We start from the raw sequence: 24573 nt of genomic DNA, 5'->3' as shown, positions 1-24573 counted from the left end.
TTCTTATACAGCAGTTGCATCGAAACCAAGTGTAAAGCAGTGCTTGTTGAGATACAACCTCGTACCCAGGGTCTTTTCTCAGCGGGTATCCCTCCCCAGAATGACCACAGAGAAAAGGCCCTGTCACCCTGGGTACGAGGTGCCTATCTTCGTGGGTTTAGCAGTTTACTAAAATCTACGAAAGAAAACGCGAGGGTATTTAAGATATAGAAAAGGAAGCCCTTCGAGATTACCCCTACCACGCGATTTACCATAACTGGAGCTACGCAGACAAAATATGCATCAATTAAACCTGGAGAGACCACCCAGGAGTCAATTTGGAGGTAGAAATTGTACACCCGAATAAAAAAACTTCATTTAAATATTTAGCACAGTTGTAATCTTTTACTTGTTACCGCAAGCACTACTTATATAAAAACCAAATTTTCGCTGCTTTAAATAGAAAGTTGATGTCCAGTTTTCCGTGTCCATGTTCTACGGAAAACTGATGTAATCCCATAATTCAGAAAATAACTGGAACTAGTCTAAAAAATTTCATTTTCAGTTTTGAATATAGTAATCAATATATAACTATAAATTAATATCATGTAAAATATACAGTGGGCGAAAAAAAAACTGGCCCCCATGAAAAGTAAAGAGAGAAGAAATCACTAGCAAATCCTGACCTGTCCGTTTGTCTATTTTTAAGACTGTGATTTACTATGTAAATACTCCCCTGACCCTTTTCTTTTCACTATGTTTTCAATAATTTAACATCATTACAAAGTTTAAGGTAGTTGATAAAAAGCGGGAAACGGGGTCATTTCAATTCCTTACTTCACTGCTGTCATTGCTATCGTTTGTTTTTATCATTTCGTCACATTCTTCACTAGACTCAGTGTCGCCATCGTTAAAACTAAAACTAAGTCTTTTTCGTGTAGACTGTAAACTGCCTTCGGCCTCGCACTCATCACTTAAAACAATCGGTTTGCATTTAAATTCTCCTCGACGCTTATATCTTGTAAAAAGTTCAAGCCTTTTAGGACTATATTCCTTGCGCTTAAGACTTTCCGCCATCTTTGTTTTGTGACTCTTCACCGGGCGGGAAAAGTGACCCCATGCATACCTCGATACAAAAATAGCTTTTTCAGTCCCATTTTCAATCACCAAAGTCTATCTTTGAAATACGAATCCGGGAACTGTAAACCAATGGAACAAGGAAATCAGGGAGACGGAAAAGCAGAGGAACCAGGATAGAAAAATGACACAAAACTTCAAACTTAAAACCAAGTCTTAAACCAAGAAAGCTTTCCCTGTTTTTCGTTTTAACTGTTCTCCAATTTTATAGATAGCCAATCCAAAAAAAATCACTCGTGGTCACCAGTGGTCATTTGTGGTCATCCGTGGTCATTCGTGGTCATTCAAGGTCACTCGTGATCAATCGTGGTCACTCGTGGTCACTCGTGGTCACTCGTATGTACTTTTGGACAAGATCATTTTTTGTTGGCAAAACAAATGAAATCTTTATTAAATGAACTAATTTATTGGTTGAAATTCATCAAAAAGGGAAGAATTTGGGACTACTAATTGCAAATAGGTTTTCTTAAAATATTCCAATTTTATAGACTATAATACGGCAGTTTAGTGCCATGCAGGGGCCGGTTGTATAAAACTCTTAATCACTTTTTAATCACTTTTTTTGTAGTTAAAACGTCGTTAACTTTAATCACGTAGTTAAGCCAGTTATATAAAAACGTAGTTAGCGTTAATCATAGTTAAAACGTAGTTAAAGTAAATCATCCTCAATAGCATCGTTAACTTTCCAAATCGTAGTTAAATTGTATTTTCATGTGTTCAGTATTTTCAAATACAACCTTAAGCTTAATAATAGCTATAGTTTTGAAATGAACTTATAGGAATCTCGATTTCCACTTTATTAATCTCGAATAAATCAAATCAATACACTTAGAATCCATCCTCAAAACACTTAGAAACTAATTTATTTATGCTGTTAAAATTCAAAAGAAAATATGCAAAATTTCGCTAGCGAACGATTTCGCTGTAAGTGGAATCCGCTTTTAGCCTCGTTTTAAATAGATCCTCGCCGTACACAGTATTTTCTCTTATGCTCACATCTTAAATGAACTTATTCAATTGCTAGAAGTGCCACCAAGGAATGCAATTGCATGATGCTTTCAAGAACCCCTCCGACAGGTTCTTCACAGTTTAAAACGACATAGATAGTGTTTCTAGGTCAGAAATCTACCTTTCAGGTAATATTTTTTAATATTTAATGTACTTGTTCATACTCAGTAAATCCAACGTAGGTTCTTGTTGCTGTTTCAAATTTACTACGTTGTTAATGATTAACTGAATGACAGAACTGTTATTATACATTTGAGATAATGTAGATTTCAGAAGGAAAGGGCTTTCAGCCGCCTTTATAGTCAATGAATGTTAACATTTTCTGGCTTCGGTTGGGGATTAATACATAAATTATAGCGATAGTTCGATGCCCTAAATCTGATCACTATCATTCTGATCAATTACGTCGCATGATATATCGTTTACTTTGTCTTACACTTTGAAATTCGCGCTTATATTAAAAGCTTTCGCTTATATTATAACATAAGGGTTTATATTAACTTGTAATATGCATGTGTAATGTGTTCCCAAATGTCATTTACATTACTCGTGCTGTGTTTGATCGAATTCTTCAATCCTGTGGAAACTGCGACGTGTCAACGCGCCCGTACACGAACACATCTTGTTAAACGGCGAAATAGCAGCAATATTATTACAATAGGACTAGAATCTACATGTATTAAATATATTTTTGCCCCAATTAAGTCTAAACGTAATCGAACAGCATCAAAAGAACGGTTGTATTGTCGTCTTGGAGGAATTGCCATGTCATGCGTGCGAAATCAAATCGCGCATCGGAATATTCGGGGCAAAGATTTCGAGCTGTGCTCCACAAAACTTTGACGTAGATAAATACGGTCACGCACTTGCGACGACGAAAAATATTTAAAAAAACAAACAAAAACACAACAAAACGGAGGCAAATTCTCAACTCCGTCGCTCAAGTCGGAGTAATATTAAATTACCCTTGTTTTCGATCGATATGGCGGCCATTAACAATTCAGGAAACTAATTAAGGCACGACACTGTTCTGTTCGATACGGTTTTGCATACTTGTCTAATCCCCAAGGCTAAAATGGATGACTTCTTTCAGTTCGACGATGGGCAAATGATTTGAAGTTTGTAGTGCTGAAAACCTCCGTGGAAAATCCGTGAAAAATCCGTGAAATATTCGACGCTTCATATACGTGAAAGCCAAAGTTAATACGAGAACAATTGAGGGTTTTTACGATTGCCCGCACCGACTTCTAACATAAGGGAAAGGGTCTTTAGAATATTGTAGTAAGCCTCATGATCATAATCATAGTAACCTGCTCATCTTTATTATAATGATATAGATCATATAGTTTCAACTTTCACCCAGGAAATGCAAGTTAAATTTTCTTTTATATATGTACGCATGTCTAACAGAAACGCATCCCAACCCTTTCGAAATTCTCCCGTAACTCTTGAAATATAGTGGAATTAGCTATTTTTGTCCGCAAAAAAAAACAACTTTGTATGTTCGAAACAAGTATGTTTTTACAGTTATTTATAATTTTTTCGCTATAATACCATATATTTTATGACAGAATGCTATACTTGATGTGTGCATTTGGTTTTAGATACACACAATAGACTTTTTCAACTTGCAAATGTATGCAAATTGCTGAATACGCATGTATTCATACTTCAAAGCAAAGCTTGTTAAATAAAAAATAATTTTCGACTTAATATCTGCGTACATTGCTGGATTTCTGAAGGGGGCATGGATTCTACCAGAGGGGCGTTCCTTGAGATCGTTGCACTCAAGTCTCGACAGTCGAAAGCACAATATTTGAATTGCTATGGTTATAATTAAGGTAGTTATATTGTAACTATCTTAAATACAGAGCACATTCGTCGATCAGGGATCTACATGTTTCAGGTACACCAAATTAATATATTTTTTGAACGAATTTCCTTAACTAACGTTGTCCTAATGACCTAAAACACTAGATTATTTCATGTCCGTGTTGCTGGAGAAATCCGTCGCATAGAACTGAATATATATTATATGAACAAACATTCTCACAACTATCGTTCAGTTCTAAAATATTATAGTTCAACCACCTGATTAAATCGATTCTCAATAATTAGATTTTGTATGTATTACCTTACGGACTCATAGACAATAAATACAGTATAGACGAAGTATATTTGGAGGTATGTGACTAATGATAGCAACGCGCCTGCTCTGGCGTTAATATAACTCGAGCGTCTTACCACTCTTGTCATACGAAGCTTATGGAACACTGTATAGTTCATATTTATGGAAGCGTTGAGAACTAAATGTTGTTAGAACTTTACACAGCACATCGCTTTTAAAAAACTTGAGAAGTTCAAAACGTTTGTTTACATACGGACATGACTTCGAACTTCAACTTTAGAATTCGTGCATGCTTGTATAAAAACCTTTGTTCATTTTACAACCCTATATTAAAATGTAATTTGTGTAATATTTTCGCTAATGTAAATGCCTCATGCTGGGTTTTACCCGGTTGACACTATAACGGATCACATGGTCACGACATCAGTTTAAGTTCTTTTACGGCAACTAATTTCGTGCTACTTTTACAGTAATATCAATATGCATATAGAAAATATAATGATATAGCTTAAAATATCAAAGTTAAGCTTAAACGTATTCTTTAATCGTGTGTGACGTGCGCGTGTCCACACGCAACCACATGTTAGATAAGCGAGGAAATAGAAGCAGGTACATGTATAATATTATCTACCTGTGGTATTAAAATACAACTAAAGTCCACATAATATATCGATATGAAATTATTTCTATCCCAATTATATCTAAACTTGATCGAACGGCAATGTATACAGTGGTGACGTTACCGTATCATGTGATCAAAATCAAATAGCGCATTGGAAAATTGGCAAAATCATTGAAAATTCCCAAGATTCCAATCAGCTAGTGCACCACATCTATATTGCGAAGACGAAAGCAAGTTGGGCGTATAAATTACGTCATAATGCACCCTATAATATATGTGGATACTTTGGGATATTGTCCTATATAAATGTAGAATTTCGCACACCATCACCGCGTGCAAAAAAAACGAGAAAATAACACCTGAAAAAGTAATTTTCATTTGAAAATTTAATTTTCGAAGGTAAAAAGTCTACGGTATTAAGTAGTTCTTATGAAAATACATAAATAAGCCACCGCAATTTGTAACTGATTGATGTTCTAGAAATCAATTTTTCAACCGAATGTCGACGAGAACTGTAGATAATGTGAATCGAAGTACGAATTAAGAAAATCATATATTTGCTAAGTGTAGACATTTATCTCCCTTCTTCCACCGACATATTAAATTTCAAAACAACTTTTTTTTGGCTAGGAGCCTACCAGAAACCATATGGCTTTTATTTTAGGCCCCTAGTTTACTGAACTAAAATAGTTACTGATTTTAAATATAATGTCAGTTCGAATGTTATTTTTTTATAATAAAAAGATACAAAGTAAAAGGTATATTAATATGTATATATATAAAAAAAGGAAAAAAAGAATAAAAATAGTAGGGAGTATGGTGATATAGGTGATAAAGAGTATGTTAATATTTATCTAAGCGTGAAAGTGTTTTTTAATTATTTTTTTAAAGGAGTCATAAGATCTTGGTTTTTTACATTGCTCAGTGAGATTATTCCAAATTTCTATGCCTCTACTAGCAAGAGTATGTTTTGCGTAGTTGGTTCTACTGAACTTTTTATGTAGTAATCTCGAGTTTCGTGTGTTGTGATTATGAATTTCCCTATTAGTAAAGAAATAATTTCTGAATATTTCTGGAAGATTTTGTAAATGAAAATATCGGAACATGAATATACTTGTTAAATAATAATTTATTTTGAATAAATTGAGTATTTGCAATTCTTTAAAAATTGGTTCGGAATGATCAAAATAAGATTTGAAAGTCATAAATCTCACAATTTTTTTTTGAATATTCACTAACTTTTTAATACAGGATTTGTAAGTGTTACCCAATATTAGGTAACACTTACAAATCCCTCAAGAACTTAAGAACGAAAACTTAAGAACGAAGTCTCGTTGTTTGGGTGAAAGCAGAAGCTTCCTTGCAAACAGTGTGTCATTTTTAACGATGACTTAATTTATCTAGATACAGACAAACAGTTTCGTAGAAACACCACTGTCACTGTCAAATTTTGACATTGAATGCTTAAAAGGAAATGCTCATCAAGCAACTACTTGCTGAGTTAGCATGAAGTTTGTAAAACCATAGGCAATCCAGAAGATAGTGACTGGAAACGCTAGCTAAGGCACTCAAGATGCTGACGCATCATTCGTGATATGGCTTTATCACATCAATTTTTAAGTTGTTATGCAACCTTGCTCTTTATTCAGAAAAAACAATGCAAAATATATACAGCATATGTTTGCAAATTCTGAGGGATTTTTTTAAATGTAAACATTATATTTCTACCTGACCAGAAAGTCGGATAAATTTTCAAAGTAAGTGCGTTTCATTTTTCATCTTGACTGAAAACAGTGCTCATTATTCCAGTCTTGGAAGTATTGGCATAAAGAATACATAAAATTTTAGGTAGTGTTTTGAGACCCTGTAACTTGAAATCAAAGCTATAAAGTTTTCTTTGACCACATACAAATAGCATCTTATATCACAAAAGAATGCATTAGGACAGTAACTATACAACTTGTAACTACATGCAGACTAGTGTGTGAGCCCATAGGATCGCCATTTATTTGTACCCTGTAACTACAATTTTAATAAATTGAGAAACTTTGCTTTAAATATTGTGAACAAAATAATACAGGGTAAACATCTATTACCTTTTTTCAGCCTCTTTTTGCGCTTGTAAGGCTAAGAATCGCCAATAACTGCATGCGTCGTGTTTTGATGTTAAAATGTCACTATGTTTGTTCTCGTAGAACATGATTGTATCTAGTTGGAACCTTTTAAAATCACTTCAACCCAGTTTTATTTTTATATATTTGACACAATAAATCAACTATAGCTGTGTGATTATTGCATTTTTCAACATCGTTTAACTAAAAAAGTTAAATTATCATAAAAAAACTGCGTGCGTTGTATTTTTTGCTAAACCGAGTGACGCCATTGTTGTTCTCGAAATAATTTTATGTGCCTATTAAATTTACTTTAGGCAAGTTTTAGAGCCCCATTTGAAGATAGTTTAAACAAAAAAAAACTGTTATTGCGTTATTGAAGCGACAAATCTTTACAGCTAATGAACACCAAAATATGAGAATAGTATAGATTCGTCGTGAAGCTAGTCACCATTTTGACACAAGTACAATGAACTTTTTGATGTCATGAGAAGTATATGTTTACCCGAAGCAACGTATCAATTACAATTTCATGTTGCTAGAGTTTTCAAATTCTTCTTAAATGTGATACATGAATACGTAATTAGACAAAAAGTTTAACAGATTAGGGCAATACAATATTCAAGATGTTTTTAGGAAGCTATGTGGTATAGTTTTGTTGAATGTTAAAAGATCAATGTTAGACAACCATGCATAGGAATTATTGATATCGTTAAAGTAATTAGTGCAGCAAAGTATTCTAGCTATTATTGCACTCCTTGTTTCAGAGACAGTCAATCACCTACTGGATTTCGAAGAGTAACAGTACCCACAGACATAAATTGATGAGTTAAATCATGAATTCACCATGCAAAATTTCGTCAGAGAATTATATTACGAGCGACTGAAAGCGTGTGAGTTGTGATTCGTAATAGTTAACAGTCGTGCAATAAAATTCCGTATTCGCCTCCGCCGACACACAGGAAATCAAAAAAGTGGCGTAGCCAACTTGACAACACAATCTTCTATGCAAATTTCATGTTATTTTATTATTCATTTGTTTAGAAATTAATTGTCTCCGCAGCCAATGAACACCAAATATAGCATAGCAGAAGAAAATTGTCAGGCTGGATACGCTACTGGTCTAAATAGTGAAAATATATCATTATGAAGAAAATAAGAATAGCATAGATTCGTGGTCAAGCTATGGATTCACCATTTTGACAAAGGTACAATGAACTTTTAGATGTTATGAGAGGTATATGTTTAAGTACCTGAAGCGGTGTATCAATTACAATTTCATGTTGCTAGAGTAGAGTTTTCAAATTCACCTTTCATATGTTATACATGAATACGCAATTAGAGAAACACCTTAATAGATTACGGCAATAAAATATTGAATATGTTTTGAGGAAGCTATGTGGCATAGTTTTGTTGGACGCTAAAAGATCAGTGTTATACAACCATATACAACCTATATTGAAACCGTTAAAGTATAATTAATGCAACAAAGTGTTCTAGCTATTTCTAGCTATTATTGCATGCGTTGTTTATAAATAGGCAGTCAAACACTGACTGAATTTCGAAGAATTACAGTATCCACAGATTAAATAATTGATGACTTATATAATTAATTCACCGTGCAAAATTTCCGAAAATTTGGTATGAATCAATAGGTATTAGTATGAAAACAATTAAAAACTAAACAGGGAAAATTTCGTCGAGGAATTCTTATACGAGCGACTGAATTACATGTGGGCGTGTGAAGATCGATATGTTTCGTAACAGTTAACAATCATGAACTTATCCATCGCTATTTTCACATCCAAAATATTTCAGCACTGGCTGTTATATATAAGTAATATACCTGACAATACTTAAGATATGACATATAAGTAGAGATATCATACAAATATACAATTATATATTATAATATATAATGTTTTGTGAAAAATAGAAGAATTGTCACAAGCATCTCAAGTCTTCTCAATGTGCATGCACGCGTAAATGGCAAAGATTCTTTGTGTTTTAAAACCACCGATTGGCGTGACAATCCAAATGTTCTTTATTTTTATATATTTCTTCTTGTCCCAAAGACATCATGAAGTTTAAACTGACTCACTAATTTGTCTTTTCCGGGATGTTTCAGGACCGAAACGAAATGCGATAATTGGAAATGTGTTTTTCTATATTTTCAATAGAAATCTGTTTGTCAGAACAGAATATATGAATATTCACCCTCCCAAATATCGCTTTAGTTTCGGCTTTGTTAGTTTAACAGCGTGTACTTTAAAGTCAAATCAGTATGTAAACAAACGGTTTCCTTACACTTTGAAATACATATACTTTTAAAAATACGACGATCTAATAAACAATTAATAGGATATGGCGTTTGCATGATATTAAGAATTATTATATACACAAGGTATGATATACATATGAGGTATGCTGCAATTTCATTGGTTGGCTACTAGACAGATATTAGCTCATATCTGTCTAGTAGAGAAAGTAAACAAAATGGCTGAAAGATTTGGGGAGTTGAGTGAAATAGAAATCCAAGCTTTAGTTGATAATAGCACACTATCAGCTCATATACGACTCGAGTTCGCAGAATAACTGTTAATTATTCAGACCAAAGATCATTATTATCTGCTGAAACGAAGATCGAGCTGATAACATTGACATTGAGCTTGATCTGACGATATTTCTTGATATCATGCAATATTTGCTTCATTATGCGTTTAAAGACACCAGAAACGAACGTAAAAAACGATTAAACGAAGTTTATTAATGCTTCAAATAGATCAGTAAATAATATACCGTTTCACTTCATTAAAGTTTAACACCAATAAAAAACCTAATTTGCATTTTATATATCGAAACGAGAAAATGTGTTTGAGTTCGATTTGCTGGTGCGCCAAGGTCTGGGCATGAGAGAGTCAAATATTTGATTTTTAGATGCAAAGTCCAACCAAAAAAAAAGATATTGGACGCTGAGCACGTTAGCAGATGAGAATACGTAAAAAATTTTCCTTTGCTTAAAAAATTTATTGATCTTTTAACGTTCAACGAAACTATAACCACATGGTTCATTGAAAACATAATTATCAACATTTCATTGTAATCTGTTAAACTGTTTCTCTAATCACACGTCTTCATGCATATGCTACAATTGTTAATAGTAATTGTAACAGGATATTTCCTATATTAAGCTTCATTATCGTCCTTCCTAACTATTTGAATTGCATTCGACGCGATAAACATGCTACGACTGTTGTATTACTTATGCCTACTATGACAGCCGAATTTATGCTATAGCTAGTTAACATGCACATGCAATTAACGTTAGCGTACGAGTATTTAGTTGTGTTAAGCCTTGTTTCAACAAATTTGGTCGCCAAGCACTGTTTCAACAGACTTTGCCATTCACAACAATGAAGTACAATGAATATGGAAATTAAACTGCCCATTTTCTATATTTATGCAAATACTTCAATGCTTTCTAAGTTATTAGAACTACAGATGTGGCAGATAATTTACATTTAATTGCAATTGCCCGCCAGTACTCAACAATTTTAGGAACATTTATTTTCTGTGCATAAATCTGTGTTGAGTGCTGGTAACGAATTGGTAGAAGAAGGTTATATGTCAGGTCAAATGCAGAAATAAGCCATTCACTCGCGTTACAGTGAGTATATTGGAAGCTTTTTCAAATAACTATTCCTGACAACCATGCTCCTAAGCAACATTTCCAAGAGTTCATATCGAAATTCAAAAGAGTATTGTTTCAAAATTTTGTGTGTTCGGAGTTTCATGGTCGGGATCGATCAGTCTGTATTTCCTCTTCTTACAGTTACTACTTGACGTAAAGGTATTTCTAGAACGTTGTTTTTGCCTGGAACGGCTTATTGCATGTATTGTGTTCAATTCCGTAATAATGTAGAGATAATAAGTAGAAAACAATTTTTTATGCATAAATTGAGTGCAATTGCCATAAATTTTTCAGTATACTCAGGTTTTCAAATCATTAAAATGTCTTATGGGAACGCTGTGAGAATGTTTTTGGGTAACTATCCCTTGTGGTTTGAAGTAAAACTGCAATTCTTTAGTATTTCCGAGGATGTGTGCTTTACATATGCCCTGCATACATATTGCGTGCATGCATGAGGTTGGCTTAAGAAGTAAATGGCAGTAATTAGGAATTCAATTCAAATTGTTTTTGAATCTTTGTCCCCCCCCCCTCCCACGTAGTGCTCATGCAGAAGTTCTATGTTCTATGTTCTATGACTATGACCATTTTTCACGATTGTAGTATATATCACCTAATACCTATTATGTTTACTCACTGCTCTCTTCCCCATCTACAAGTCTGTACGTTTGTTTTGGAACGGCATGACATTGCCACCGCATGTGATTATCGTATGAATTTATATACGTATGGTAGACGAAATTTATATGAGTTGTCGTTTCGACCAATAAGCAAGCGAGCCAGTTTAAACGCGTATAACATTAAGTTAATGAGTGTATTCGTAGCCCGTTTTGTTGAGTTGTGCATGTTAACTATTAGGGACGGAGGAGTTGTTAGTAGTGGGTAATGCTAAAAAGGGTATCGTATACGTAATGGTTTAATAAAGTATACTCAAGTAAAAATTACGATAAACATTTTGTTTATTTAATATTTAGCCTTGCCCCGTCCATGACCTTGTTGATATTTGAGAAACTCCTGAATGTTTTTTTAAACTGAGAAAAGTTTAGACGGGAAAATTTATTCGGTATTAAATGCTTACGGGGTGTACCTACAAGTTAAATCACCATGCAAACATACAAGAATATTATTTCTTTATTATTAGCAACATTTAGGGACATGAATTCCATTACAAGCATCATAAATTTTTGTCAAAGCGCCATAGATTTTTGTCAAAGACATTTATCCAATGTTGGTACCTTTAACCAGTATTTTCGTTAATCGTCGAAAATCGACATACTTCTTCAGGGCTGTACAGGTTACATGTATGTAAATACCTTTTTGTTTATTTTGGCAAAATCTTTAAATTTACTACGATACAATTAATAATTGCAATAAAACGACTAGGAAATTATTGAACTTCAATATGTTTGCTAATTTTTATCACAAGACTTGGTAAATAGTAAAATTTGGAAATATTAAAATAATTTATCATAGTTTAAACTTTCCCAACTTCTGTTGAGAATTGATACAGACATGGATAATTCAACATCGGCGTGTCTGTTCCTTGTCATTTCCATGTAAGGCTACGTTCACACGAGACTTAACGAATTTGGGACCATCTATATCCACTTTTACCGCGTGAATACCTGAGTCGGACGATTTTGAGCACGGTTTCAAATTCGTCCCAACCCGCGTTAACAAACTCGATTATGAAATTGCTTTAGTGTTGATCTATTCTCTGTTGTTCCATTTTGACCTTTCAAGAAAGTCTGCATGGACCCGATATTTAGAGCAAGTTCAGGATTGCTGTTAACATTTAACAGTTATTCTGCGAACTCGAGTCGTATATGAGCTGATAGCCGACGAGGCGCGTACTGTTTTATTATATACACAAACTTTGTCGCCCTTTCGGTGCATTTTGGTGTGCTATTATCAACTAGGCTTGGATTTCTATTTCACTCAACTCCCCAAATCTTCGGCCATTTTGTTTACTTTCTCTACTAGACAGATATGAGCTAATATCTGTCTAGTAGCCAACCAATGAAATTGCAGCATACCTCATATCTGGCGCTTGTGTATGTAATAATTAGAAATATATTGCTTCTTTTTAGGCAAATCAGACTACATGGCGTATGACAAGAATACTAAATTTTCCCAAGTATTTGTCCCTTTTCTTGCATGATGCGAGTGCTTATAATTTGCGATCTTCCTGCATGGGTTCCAGTTATTGAAGTACCAAGAGAAACATGGCTTTCAAACACTCAGCAGCTACTAGCTATATTTAATACGCTACCAGCTAATATTAGAAGTCTATGTTGCTACCGTATCTTTTGTATCATAGTGACGTTATATTTTTTATAGGGCCCACTTTAGCAAACAAAACTTTTATAGCTATATAGTACCAATTATAAAGTTTTAACCTTGAATTACAGATGAAGAGCCTCTGTTTTAATGGTATGCTGCAATAAATGTGGTTACTTTTGGTTACCATCGGCATCACCGTGCAAAAAAAATAACACCTCAAAGGGTGGTTTTCATTTCAGGAATTATATATCGAGACATTCATTAAAAATACAGAAGCCACTGCAGTTTGCAACTCATCAATGCTCTAAGAAGCAATTTACGAATTAAGAAAATCAGAAATGCGCTTAAAAAAAGATTAGGTTATGATTTTCCTAGAAAAGATTAGATTAGAAAAGATTATGATTTTCTTAAATTAACAAATCGTTTGTTGTTCAAGCGCAAATATTCCACGCGCATCTGATCTATATAGATCGCGTGTCAAACTGTTATGAAATTGAACAAAGAATGATTTATCCAATCATTATGAATTTTCACATAGATATAACGACGGCGCTGCATGTGCATACAATCATGTTCTAGGATTTAACACAGATTGACGCTGTTCTAATATTTTGTGTGACCTCTTTTTCTTTATACTTCCTTTTCATCTTCCTTTGCAGGAGTTGCTCTTGCTCTCCCAGTCATCATTTCATTCAATACATTCCTTATAACTGTTTCGTCGACACATGTACATAACTTCACCTTGAGACATTCCTTCATTGTTGATTTCGATTATCTGCTATTTTCTATTCCGCATTTCTTGTGCAACTTAAATAACATGCACGAGGTTTAATGAGAAACATATGGGAGGTATTACTATCACATGCACATGCAAGTTCCAAGCAACATATCAAATTTCCAACCCACAACATATCATTTATTGCAATTTAAGAGAAATCATCAACCGGACTCAAAGTTTTGACCCCACTGTATATTTTAACTTTCGAATAATAGAAGAGCTTGTTTGGTCATATGCAACTTTAATTAGCCTTTCTAGCCAAAACTGTATGCGCAAGACCTCGTAACGGCGACCGTCTTTAACTTCAGGCTGATTTTATTCTTAAAATGGTCTGTTAATTGTAAAAAACTTGCTTTTCATGTTGTTTTAATTTATTCAATCTATAGTTGAGAAATTTGAAAGTACCGCAAAAATTCATCGTGAGAAAGGCAAAATTAAAGTTTTGCTTTCTTATGATTGTGGTACAGTAATCGCATTCCAAATTGTGGGACAGTTCTTCTTATGCTGTTTGAAAGAACGTTTCAAAAACAGATTTCCATGTCACGTTTTAAGTTATTAACTGATTATTTACCGAGCATGAGGTCTGTACTGTGAATATCAGACCGAGGCCTGATCATATCATATCACATATCATATCACATATCAAATCATATCATATATCATATCATATCATATCATATAATATCATATAATATCATAAAATATCATAAAAATTATCATATATCATGTCATGTCATTAATTGGTATCCATGGTACTTTGCACGTATAAAGCCAACACACGTGACTTCTTAGGGTTGATTTCATTGGCTAAAATGCTTATGAATTATTAATGAGTTTTTGAATATAATATAATATATTTACAATTGTGAACACAAACGAACGGTTTGCTTGTATAGCATTTGAATTTCTGTGTATTTATTTAAAAACGATCTGCTGTCTGATGTCCAACGACATTTTAGACCTTTTAGGTTCGCTACGCTTCAAAAGCTTATGGCCGGAGTAAACTCCAGAGCAAATGTCTTCTTGTTAAATGTAGTTCACTTCACGCTGTTTGCTCTAGTTCACGTGCTGTTTGTTCACAGCTTATTAGTTTTAAACGCAATTTTGACGTTATCTCTTTTTATTTGTATAATTTTATAGCTTTTACTGTACTTTACAAAAACTGCCTCTGAAGAACAGGAAAATGATTTCCTTAAAGGTAAGTCGTATCATTTGCTATTTTTTTTCAATCCGCATAATTAACGAAAATTCAGCGGACGTTGTTGTTCGAAATTAAATACGTCGCTACTATGCCCGCTATCCAGCGGATAAGTTTTATCCAGCGCCTATTTTCCGTTGTACAAAGCTTGGACAACGACAAACCTCGGCTTGATAATTCTTCATATCATGCATGTTCAACCTCATTTAATAATTACAATAATACTGAACACACGTCCGATTATCGTGTTTGATCCAACAATCAGAAATCAGGTATACGCGCCCCGGGGGAAGAAAAATTTAAAAAAAAAAGGTTTATATTATGTATTAAAAAAAAACGAAAATACGTGGATGCTTGAAAATATGGAATTTATTTCCCGTGTTGAGAATAATATCTCTCTCGTTCGCTGCGCTCACGCGTTCAATATCATTCTCAACGCTTGAAATAAATTCCATATTTTCGAGCATCCATGTATTATTCTCTATTTATGTAGTGTAAGTACCTCGGGCCGGCTGTACAGCGGCTGGATAGCGCGCTATCCACCGGATGTAGCGATTTTTTAACCGTTTTAACATGCTGAAAAGAAAATACTTTTGAAGCTAACCTTTATGAAAGAGAACCCCCAATTGAAGAATATCAGGTTTAATCTAATATTCTTGTATGTTTGCATGGTGACAGTCGATAAATAAAGCTTTGCAGTATTAAATACTTACGTGGTGTACCTACAGGCTAAATTACTTAGGTTTAATCTAGATTATATATGCTCATTTCAATTATTAAAATTTTGAAAACAATCGACGTGCTGTCCAAATGTTGACTATTCATGTGAGAATTTAAACCCGAATGGCCGAGATATTTTTCATTAAATATGTCACTCACAGATGTTTTTCTGTTTCAGAAAAAAACTATGAAGATTTTGATGGCTGTTGCAATTTGTACTCTTTATTTGTTTACACAAGAAACACTTTTCTATACAGGTAATGATGGTAAATATTAGCTATATAACGAATATATCTTTGTTAGATCTATGTCAGAAATCCTGTTTAAACTACAAAGCCAAGTACAAAAATAGGTCCAGGCAAGTACTGTAAACATGGCTTACGTTGATACAACATAATCTTTGTTTACCGACGAGGCACTTTTGCGTAGAATATCTTCTGTATTAACCTGCCGCGAGCACAAAATGCTTTGTGACGTCCAAAATAAAACAGTGGATCCTTATTTCTTTGGAAATAGATCAGGTTGATGTCTTTCTTATGTGATTCTAGGAAGTTTTCTCCACCACTGTTTAAAAATTTAAAAACTGCGAAATTTGAATTTCTCATATCACTTCATCGTCATTAATTCGTTGTCATATATTCGTTGTTGACATAAACTCGCTGGATTAGTATTATTTTAACATGCTTTTGGTTCACTGATGATTATCAAAATTGAACACTGTTGTGAATAGAATAAAATTGATTCGGGTATATGAAATTTGACTATATATTCGGTAATAAATGTTTCATTTCAAACTGGAGAATCTTTAAAAGATTTCCTGCATGTAGGAAGAATATCAGCGCACTCCCCGTGATAAGTGCTTAATATATATTATACAAATCTGTCACTTAACGGGTACCAAATGTTTGACCTCGTAAATAGTTAAAGACATCTTCTTATATGCCCGTTCTAAAGGTGCTAAGATATTCCTGTTAAGTAAAAAACGAAAGCCACCTTGAGAGAAATACAAAAAATATATGATTCATACGAGACGCGGGTTGGAACTGTATAATTTTCCCGCTATAGGTCACAGTGTACTTTTTTACACATATCGGTTGTTCTTACCTCTTAGGAAGCTCCAAAGTCCAGTTACAAATAAAGCAAAAGTTCGTCCGTGAAACAGGTAACGTGTTAAACCGCATGCATTAAAGTAAACTGGCTGAAACTAGCTTTCCAATTTCAAGAACAATAAAAAAAAGGCTTTATTGTCTTGCTTTGAATTGTTGAGGGTATATGCGGCATGACGTCAGGAGGGGTACCGGTTGCATGCGCAAGTTCTTGCAATATTTTGACCGTTACCAGACGTCATTAAGTTAATGAGGTTGAGAACAATGAACTGTAATAAAACCTGGAACGCTATAGATCTCCTATAGTTCAGTGTTATACTTGGCTGAAGCCCAATATTGTGTTTTTTGCTCTGTTTCTCGATCAAATTTCATAAAAATTAGCAAATGACTGTATTTTACATAGTTCTATAAATGCCAAGATAATTTCTCTCTATGTCTGTCTCAAGCGTTCAAAACCTCAGAAAAACTACCTTCAAATTTGGCTTCAAAGAATCAGTAGCGTAGCCAGCCTGTCAATCTGTCCCGCTATGCTAATATTTTGGTGTTCACTGACTGTGAAAACAATAGATTTCTAAAGATATGAATAATTATAATAACTCGAAATTTACATAGCGGGGCAAAATCGTCAGGCTGGCTACGCCACTGCAAAGAATGCGACCAAGTTAGCGTTACAGGTTTTATTACAGTTCACTGGGTTAACCCAATTGGAAATTGATTAATTGGAAATGGCCAGCAATGCATGACAATTCATTGCTTTTAAACAAACTCTAAGCTTGAACTGCGCATAAGCTAGCTCAAAATGGAAAACAAAATTATCTATTTATTGAACAACTGAGCTGAAATATTTTGATGTTGAAAATCTTGTGAATGACTGAACCGGTACAGCCTACTTCTCCATACATTAAATACGTATTCCATGGAGAAGTAGGAACCGGTTCAGCCATTCACAAGATGTATGAGAGCGTTTTTCAACTTTATCTACCATTTTAGCAATCTAAACGCAATAAAACCAGTCCTGGATAATAAGGATATGAAATCGCTGTTAAACGATTATGTGGAAAGGGACCGTCAAAACTGAATCCCCTTGCTTTCTTCTCTGTTACTTAGTTTGGGAACTAGTCATGTCCCTGATTGGCTAACATTGGCCAATCATAAACATACTTTTTTCGCCAACCACCTTATATCGTAAACGTCTGTATAGTATGCGCAATATTTTCTAAACATTTTTTTATCATTTTAAACAATTTATTCTCAGAGTATCGAGAAATGTGGAGTTCAAATAGGATGTACAAGCGACGAAAAAATGTAACAAAAATCTTGAACGATGCTTTTCTAAACATTGAGAGAGAAGGAAAGTTTCCCGAAGACGATCCGTGCCCATATTTGGGTGTGCGTAAGCCAATCAGGGGGCAAATGTATCCAAACGATTATTACGACATAACATGCAAGCCTCATAGGTAATGCCGTTTAGCTGACACGTACTTTTAATAATGTTCTGATGCCCATTCGCGCCATGAAATTACTACAACTGACACCCAAAGTGACCAACCTACAAAATTCCAAATTTGGAAATTCTTGTTTTATCATGAAGCGAAATTCATGTTTTATAATAAACAATCGAATAGGCATCCTTTTAGTGTTGCCTATAAAATCTTTCGTGTGAAAATCTGCCTGAGATCAGACATATGATACAGAAACAGCAAAAATACATTTTAGAACAACTACGCGTTGAGCACAAATTCTACTTCATTACTTACAATTACTTACATTACGTTACTTCATTACCTTTCAAGTTATGTCTGCCTTCACTGAATGCGATGGTCGTCAGTCGATACATGTAACATGGCTTCATTCGTAGGAGACCATCAACCCGTTTGATAATAATTCCTTTAGTCAAAAACTAGGTTGGGAATTGTAATAATTACGTTATAATATGTTTTTCTAGACCCGATGTGAGACACTGTGAATTAGCGTACGAAATCTATGGCTCAGCCAGTGAACATTCACCAAGACAATGTTCGGAAACAAAATATGAAAGTCTATGCAAAATCAGTGCTGATAAGAGTGCAGCAGGTTTCAGTCTAGAGTGTGATTGGTCGACTTGTTTCCCGCGAAAGCCATACATTGGGGAGATGAGCTCAAGCCATGGAAAAATCGTTCGATGGGAATATTCCCCTAGTGATGCTAAAATAGAAGAAATCATTCACCGTAGCATGGAAAATGGCTTTAATTTTGTGTTTTTGCAATGCGGTAGCTTGAAACAAGTGTTGGTGTTACCAAGAAAGCTATGGTTGTCTTCCAGAAGAAAGCAGGTCAATAAGAAGATAAACATAAATATCGTCGTAATAGATTCAGTTTCCAGACCGCACTTCTATCGCTCAATGCCACGGACCATTGAAGCATTTCGTCAAGTGGTGTACGACGACAGCATACCGGCGACGGTTTTAGACTTTGAACTGCTTCAGAGTATCAGTCAACATACAACAGATAATTGTAAACCTCTGTACTCTGGAGTTACCACATGTGAGTAAGAATTATGATGTACAACTTAAAGAAATGAGTTCGTATATACTAGCGCGCCGATAGTTTTTTGGGTTTTTTATTAAATTTATTCGCCTATTTATTAATTACAAATTTTCATTATTATAAATGCATGTTTTACAGTTTTGTAAGAAATATAATTGGCAATATCTCCAATAATTTTACACTTACCAGAATAATAAAATTTTATGTAAGATATCGTCAAGGTTTTAACATCCACGATCTTTATTGCTCTTCATACAAATTCATGCTAACCCTAAATAAAGTTTTAACAACCTTTTCCGACATGAAATTTGGAGTCAATACCGTTTTTACCTTTCTAAAAGAATGGACACTTTTAAACAATCACATAACGGAACCGTGAAGAGGTTTGAAGGGTCAAATATACCCCCCGTCGATAGTAAACACCTCTTCTATAATGCAGTGACAAAACTTAATGTGCTTGAACAAACTTCCATGAGATTACAAATCTTTTAACAAGGTTTATTTTTCATAGTGGCTAACTCCTGTTTTTCTTATGTTCTTATATTTTCTTTAATCATGTTGCTTCCGACTATTTGAATATTAGCAAAGGGTATTCATGTATTACTGTTCTATATTATTCGTCTGTTTTGAAATAAATTGTTCTCATATTATGTAAATAGGAATATGTGAATATTTTTACCCCCAGTTATCGATCTGGCAACATTTCCACTCGCTAACTGCGTTTCTAGAACTTGATGATGTCCATATTCCGCCAGAAGTATACATGTTATATTTTTTTAAAATATTCAAAACTTTTCAGATACTAATCAACAATTTAATAGTACAAAGAGAAAGCTGGGTAAGTCGCTCGGTATACCTGTACTATTTGGAGAATACAAGAAATCTGGATATCAAACATTGTTCCAAGAAGAAGGGTGTTGGTATGATAGATATGGTCTGACGTTGACTGACATGGAGAAATACAAGACTCCCAGTCACATGAGAGATTTTTCCAAGAGGTAAAGATTGGCGCACAGAATGATTTGACTACGGAATGATTGAATTGGAATCAATATCAATTGTATATGGGTGATCTTTAAACGAATAACGAATCGTGCCCTTTAACGCCTGTATTGATTTTATATTCAAAGTTTTACCTTAGGTAGTTCCATGGATTAGGAAAAATCTATTTTTGTTTGTTCCATGCTGATAACAATATTTTTATCACACTCAATTAGTGTGAGTGAACGTTTCGAATGCAAGCGTGAGTCTCGTTGATTTGAGACTAACTGAAAAGTATAAATAGCAGCAAAGAATCATCCTGAAACAACGAGTTACTAAAAACGTACAAAAACTTCTTGTTACCATTGCAATTCTCTTTAAAATTATATTTTACACTTTGTTTTCACCTTTTCACCAATAACGACGCCATCTTGAATTTCATTCAGAGTATGTGGCAAAAAATCATGGTTGTGTTGTTGTAAAGAACAGATTTACATACCTCATGGGGTCTTTCATAGAATTTGTTTACCTTCATTATTTAATTTTCAAAATATTCCCTTGCAAAACTAATAAGCTATCCGCCATCTTAGTTTCATGAGATCTAATTGCTCGACGTCAAAAGCAGTCTTCTGATTTACAAATTACAAATTTTATAAATTTAGATCCCAGCGACTCGAGAATTCGAAGTTACAAAACAAATTTACCCAGGTTATGACATCATGTATATCGGTTAAATGTCTGTTTTTAGGCCTGACCTACCCACTTTAAAGCATATAAGTTTCAGATTTATATTCTTCTATAGGTGGAAAGAGCTTAATAATCGATGGAAGCGCTACTACATTGACGATTATGGGTTGACTCATTTTGGATGTGAAGTTCTTGACAAATATGGCATGACTAACGATTTCGATAAACCAGAGCAAGTGTGCCTTAATGGTGACTTCATCAGTACGTACTTCCTCCAATATCACCTCGATTACCTCAGGTAATTAATGCAAGATGGCGATATAGTAAGACTGGCTGAAATATTTTTATTTGAACAGAGATACATCAAAATGAATGAAATTTTAAACAACAGTAGCTACACCATTTTCCCAGCTAACATGTAGCTTGTTGTCCTCGAGCGAACCTCCAGCTGAAACGACCAGTCTTTCGAGATCCCTTGATAAGTTAGAATCGGAAAGATAGCCGTACTCCAGCATCTCTTTAAGTGCTTAAGAATATATCCTACGATACTTCAAAAAGTGATTACTCTTCCTGCTAAAGCTACCCCGTGCACGTAGCTCCTCCTAATTTCTTCCCTCCCATCAGGGCAATTCGTAAGAGAAAGGATTCCCTCCCAATCCTTCACTATCTTCACTTGGAAACGGGACACACATCTTCTGGAACGCGGATTCATAACGATGACCTTGGGCTTGCAAATTACGTCAAACATCTCGCACGTGATCCAAACACACTTACCATATTCTTATCCGATCACGGACACACAAGAACAGATTTTGCTAAAACAGTGGAGGGCCGTTTTGAACTCTCGAATCCGTTGATGTTCGTGATACTTCCGGAAGATGTCGCGGCAATACTCGGCGAAGACAAAGTACACTCATTGGTGGAAAATCAACGACGACTGTTTACGACACTCGATATTCATCAAATGTTGATGTCTTTAAACAATCCAGTCAAAATGAAATCAAAAGATTTTAAGGTCAATGGCATCCTTTCGATGTTGCCTAGAAACCGTACGTGTGAAACTCTGCCTTTAACCCCACTGACTAGATGCAAATGCGAAGGCTGGGATCAGAAAGTTGAGGATAACTCCCCGAAACATGTCTGGTTAGCTGAGTTTGCTATTGGGCAGCTAAATAATATGATACAGGACCAATTTATAAAAGGTAAGGTCTATAGCATGTGGTTTACCTTCTGACGAAACAATATTATAAAGTAATTAAAATCCAAAGTCGTCCGCCATAAGTCACGGGCGGTCGACCCTGGATGCTTACTTAAAATGACAAGAGCTCTACATGAATACAATATAAACTAGGAAACCCTATCTATAAGAAGGAAGAAATAATAATAATGAATATAATATTAGTAATAATTAATATTATATTAATTATTATAATTATTATATTATTATTATTATATATTATATAATAAGTAATCTAATATAAATTTATTAATTGATTTTTCACACATTTTGTTAAACATAAACGTTTATCCTCAACTTGAGAACATCTTCTTTCTAGCAAACAAACAAGAGGTACGGTTCTTGCGTACGGCTACGAGGACTGCAAACGAGAAATAATGCCGAAAGGCAAGCCGGAAAAAGACTGGAAGTAACTATGGATCTTCTAGTAGAATCTGCACTTCCAGATGTGGTTGAAGTATTTCAGGTGTTGATCGAGACACCATCAATACCGGACGAAACTGTCGTCTCGGCACAACTGATGAAGTTTGAGAGACATACCCTGTATAATCGCTATCAAAAATGCGTCGATAACGGTGTAGAGTTAAAGTTGTGCACCTGCTTGCCGAGGGATAGCGAAGAGGCTGCGATGATGACATCCGATGCTTTACGAACCTTGGCAACCCGGAGCGTGTTTGGAGTGGAAACCGAATCGGAATTAGTTGATGAAAATAAAAGATGCCTGCTTTTGTTGCGTAGAAAGCACAACTCTAGTATTTCCTATGAAATAGCAAACCTGTGTGATAATGCGTATAATTTTGAATTCAGCGGCACAGCATTTAACGTGTTACTAACAGCAAAATTGCCCATAAATATTGTCGTGAAACCAAGAACAATTTATTTTTTACTAGCTGCGATCAGATTCGTTGTTAATGATAGCTACTTTGACATAAAAACTAATTGCGAAGAAGTTGAAAACTAACTATAACAAACATTACTCTTTTTAAAATAGTCGAAACAAAAAAAATTAAGACTGATATACTTGTCCCAATAAATATCGCGTGTCGATTGAAACCGCGATATTGATAGATATGGGTTTTTAAAGAAGCATTTAATAGGCAAAAATATGACCATTTTTACACTTCATTCTTCGATCCGTTCCTTTACAAATGCTACTTCATCTTATTTTCAAAATAAAAAATTTAAGATCTAGCAACAACCTCAGTCGTTTGCCTAAAGAGGCTCCATCGATTTTCTAATACGTAACAGCATAAGATCGTTTCTTTTGTTTCAAGTTATTCTAAAAAAATTGAAAGACTTATAATGTATGGTTTTCTTGGAATGTCGTGGAGATTGAATAGAAATATTTATAGAAGTATTGTGGGTTATTGAGCTACTCAAAAATCAATATTCAATAGTTCATATTGTTGTATATGTATATTTTTGTATATATGCATGTATATTTTAACAAATAATTTTAGAATATTTAAATTTGAGTGTTGCTTTTCAGTTTTATACACACTATAGAGTGTTGATTACAAATCTGTAAACTCTTTCGAAATTAGATATTTAGTTGCATAATTAAGCACTAGATTGATCCCAATAGTGCATAAAGACACGATTTATTTAGCTTTTACGTAAAAATTTTCTTACAATATTCACCTAGCGGATAGTTGTTAAACAACAACTATTACTATATTATTTATTATTTCTAATATTTAATTATATTTATTCCTCAATTTTGATTGGTCCATTTATCTGCGGTTAACTGCGTGCAAATAATACTTTGAGCATGCGCATTTGTTAAAAACGTTGCTAAGCTGCAAATAATACTCCGAGCATGCGCATCGATGTAAAGATGACAATGGCGACTCGCTGTGCCGAAATGTGCGAAGCTGGATTGTCTTCGTTAAGCGAAGATAAAAATGCAGAAAACACTAAAAAAGCGACTAAATCAATCATCAATGTTTTGTTAGTTAAACAAACCAGGTTCTTATAATCAGATGATATTTTTGTGTAAGCTATATATAAGCGAGTTTCTTGGTTAAATAAAATATGTGTGAAAAGCTCGATGTAAGTGTTTCCATAGTAATGTTTTACAACGAACTCAAAAATGAAAAGTGGATGGTGAATGATAAATCAATTATTGAACTCGGTTCTGGAAAAATGTCGTGATTCGGCAAATAATTGATCTGCTCGCCATCGCCATCGGCCGACAAATCACGATATTTTGCTCGACCTCATTCAATATTTCATTATTAATTGCTAATGTATGCTATACTTATCAGTGGCGTAGCCAGCCTCACGATTTTATCCTGCTATGTAAATTTTGAGTTATTATAATTATTCGTGTTTTTAGAAAATCATCTGATATTCCAGTGTTAAAATGATATATTGGGACTCGC

General features: G+C 34.3%; 1 protein-coding gene across 1 annotated transcript; it reads left to right on the top strand.

Annotated features, from left to right (window-relative positions):
* The first annotated feature begins 3641 nt into the window (after positions 1 to 3641).
* On the top strand, positions 3642 to 21173 carry LOC114539682. Its single transcript, XM_028560295.1, has 10 exons — positions 3642 to 4030; positions 8030 to 8193; positions 14875 to 14932; positions 15831 to 15909; positions 16764 to 16814; positions 18014 to 18215; positions 18704 to 19281; positions 20084 to 20282; positions 20928 to 20973; positions 21068 to 21173. The coding sequence occupies exons 3-10, from the start codon at positions 14918 to 14920 to the stop codon at positions 21080 to 21082; spliced, it is 1185 nt and encodes a 394-aa protein (XP_028416096.1). The 5' UTR covers positions 3642 to 4030; positions 8030 to 8193; positions 14875 to 14917; the 3' UTR covers positions 21083 to 21173.
* The last annotated feature ends 3400 nt before the right edge of the window (positions 21174 to 24573 follow it).

This window comes from Dendronephthya gigantea, unplaced genomic scaffold (genome assembly GCF_004324835.1).
Source record: "Dendronephthya gigantea isolate DGI-Jeju-01 unplaced genomic scaffold, DenGig_1.0 000212F, whole genome shotgun sequence".
Lineage (NCBI taxonomy): Eukaryota > Metazoa > Cnidaria > Anthozoa > Malacalcyonacea > Nephtheidae > Dendronephthya > Dendronephthya gigantea.
The sequence above is the reverse complement of the archived record's forward strand: the minus strand, read 5'-3'. Positions and strand labels throughout refer to the sequence as shown.

Coding starts and splice junctions, on each gene's coding strand:
- LOC114539682 (XM_028560295.1), top strand. Junction 16,815..18,013: donor AAAGTTCGTCCGTGAAACAG/GTAACGTGTTAA, acceptor ATTTATTCTCAG/AGTATCGAGAAATGTGGAGT. Junction 19,282..20,083: donor GTACTCTGGAGTTACCACAT/GTGAGTAAGAAT, acceptor AAAACTTTTCAG/ATACTAATCAACAATTTAAT.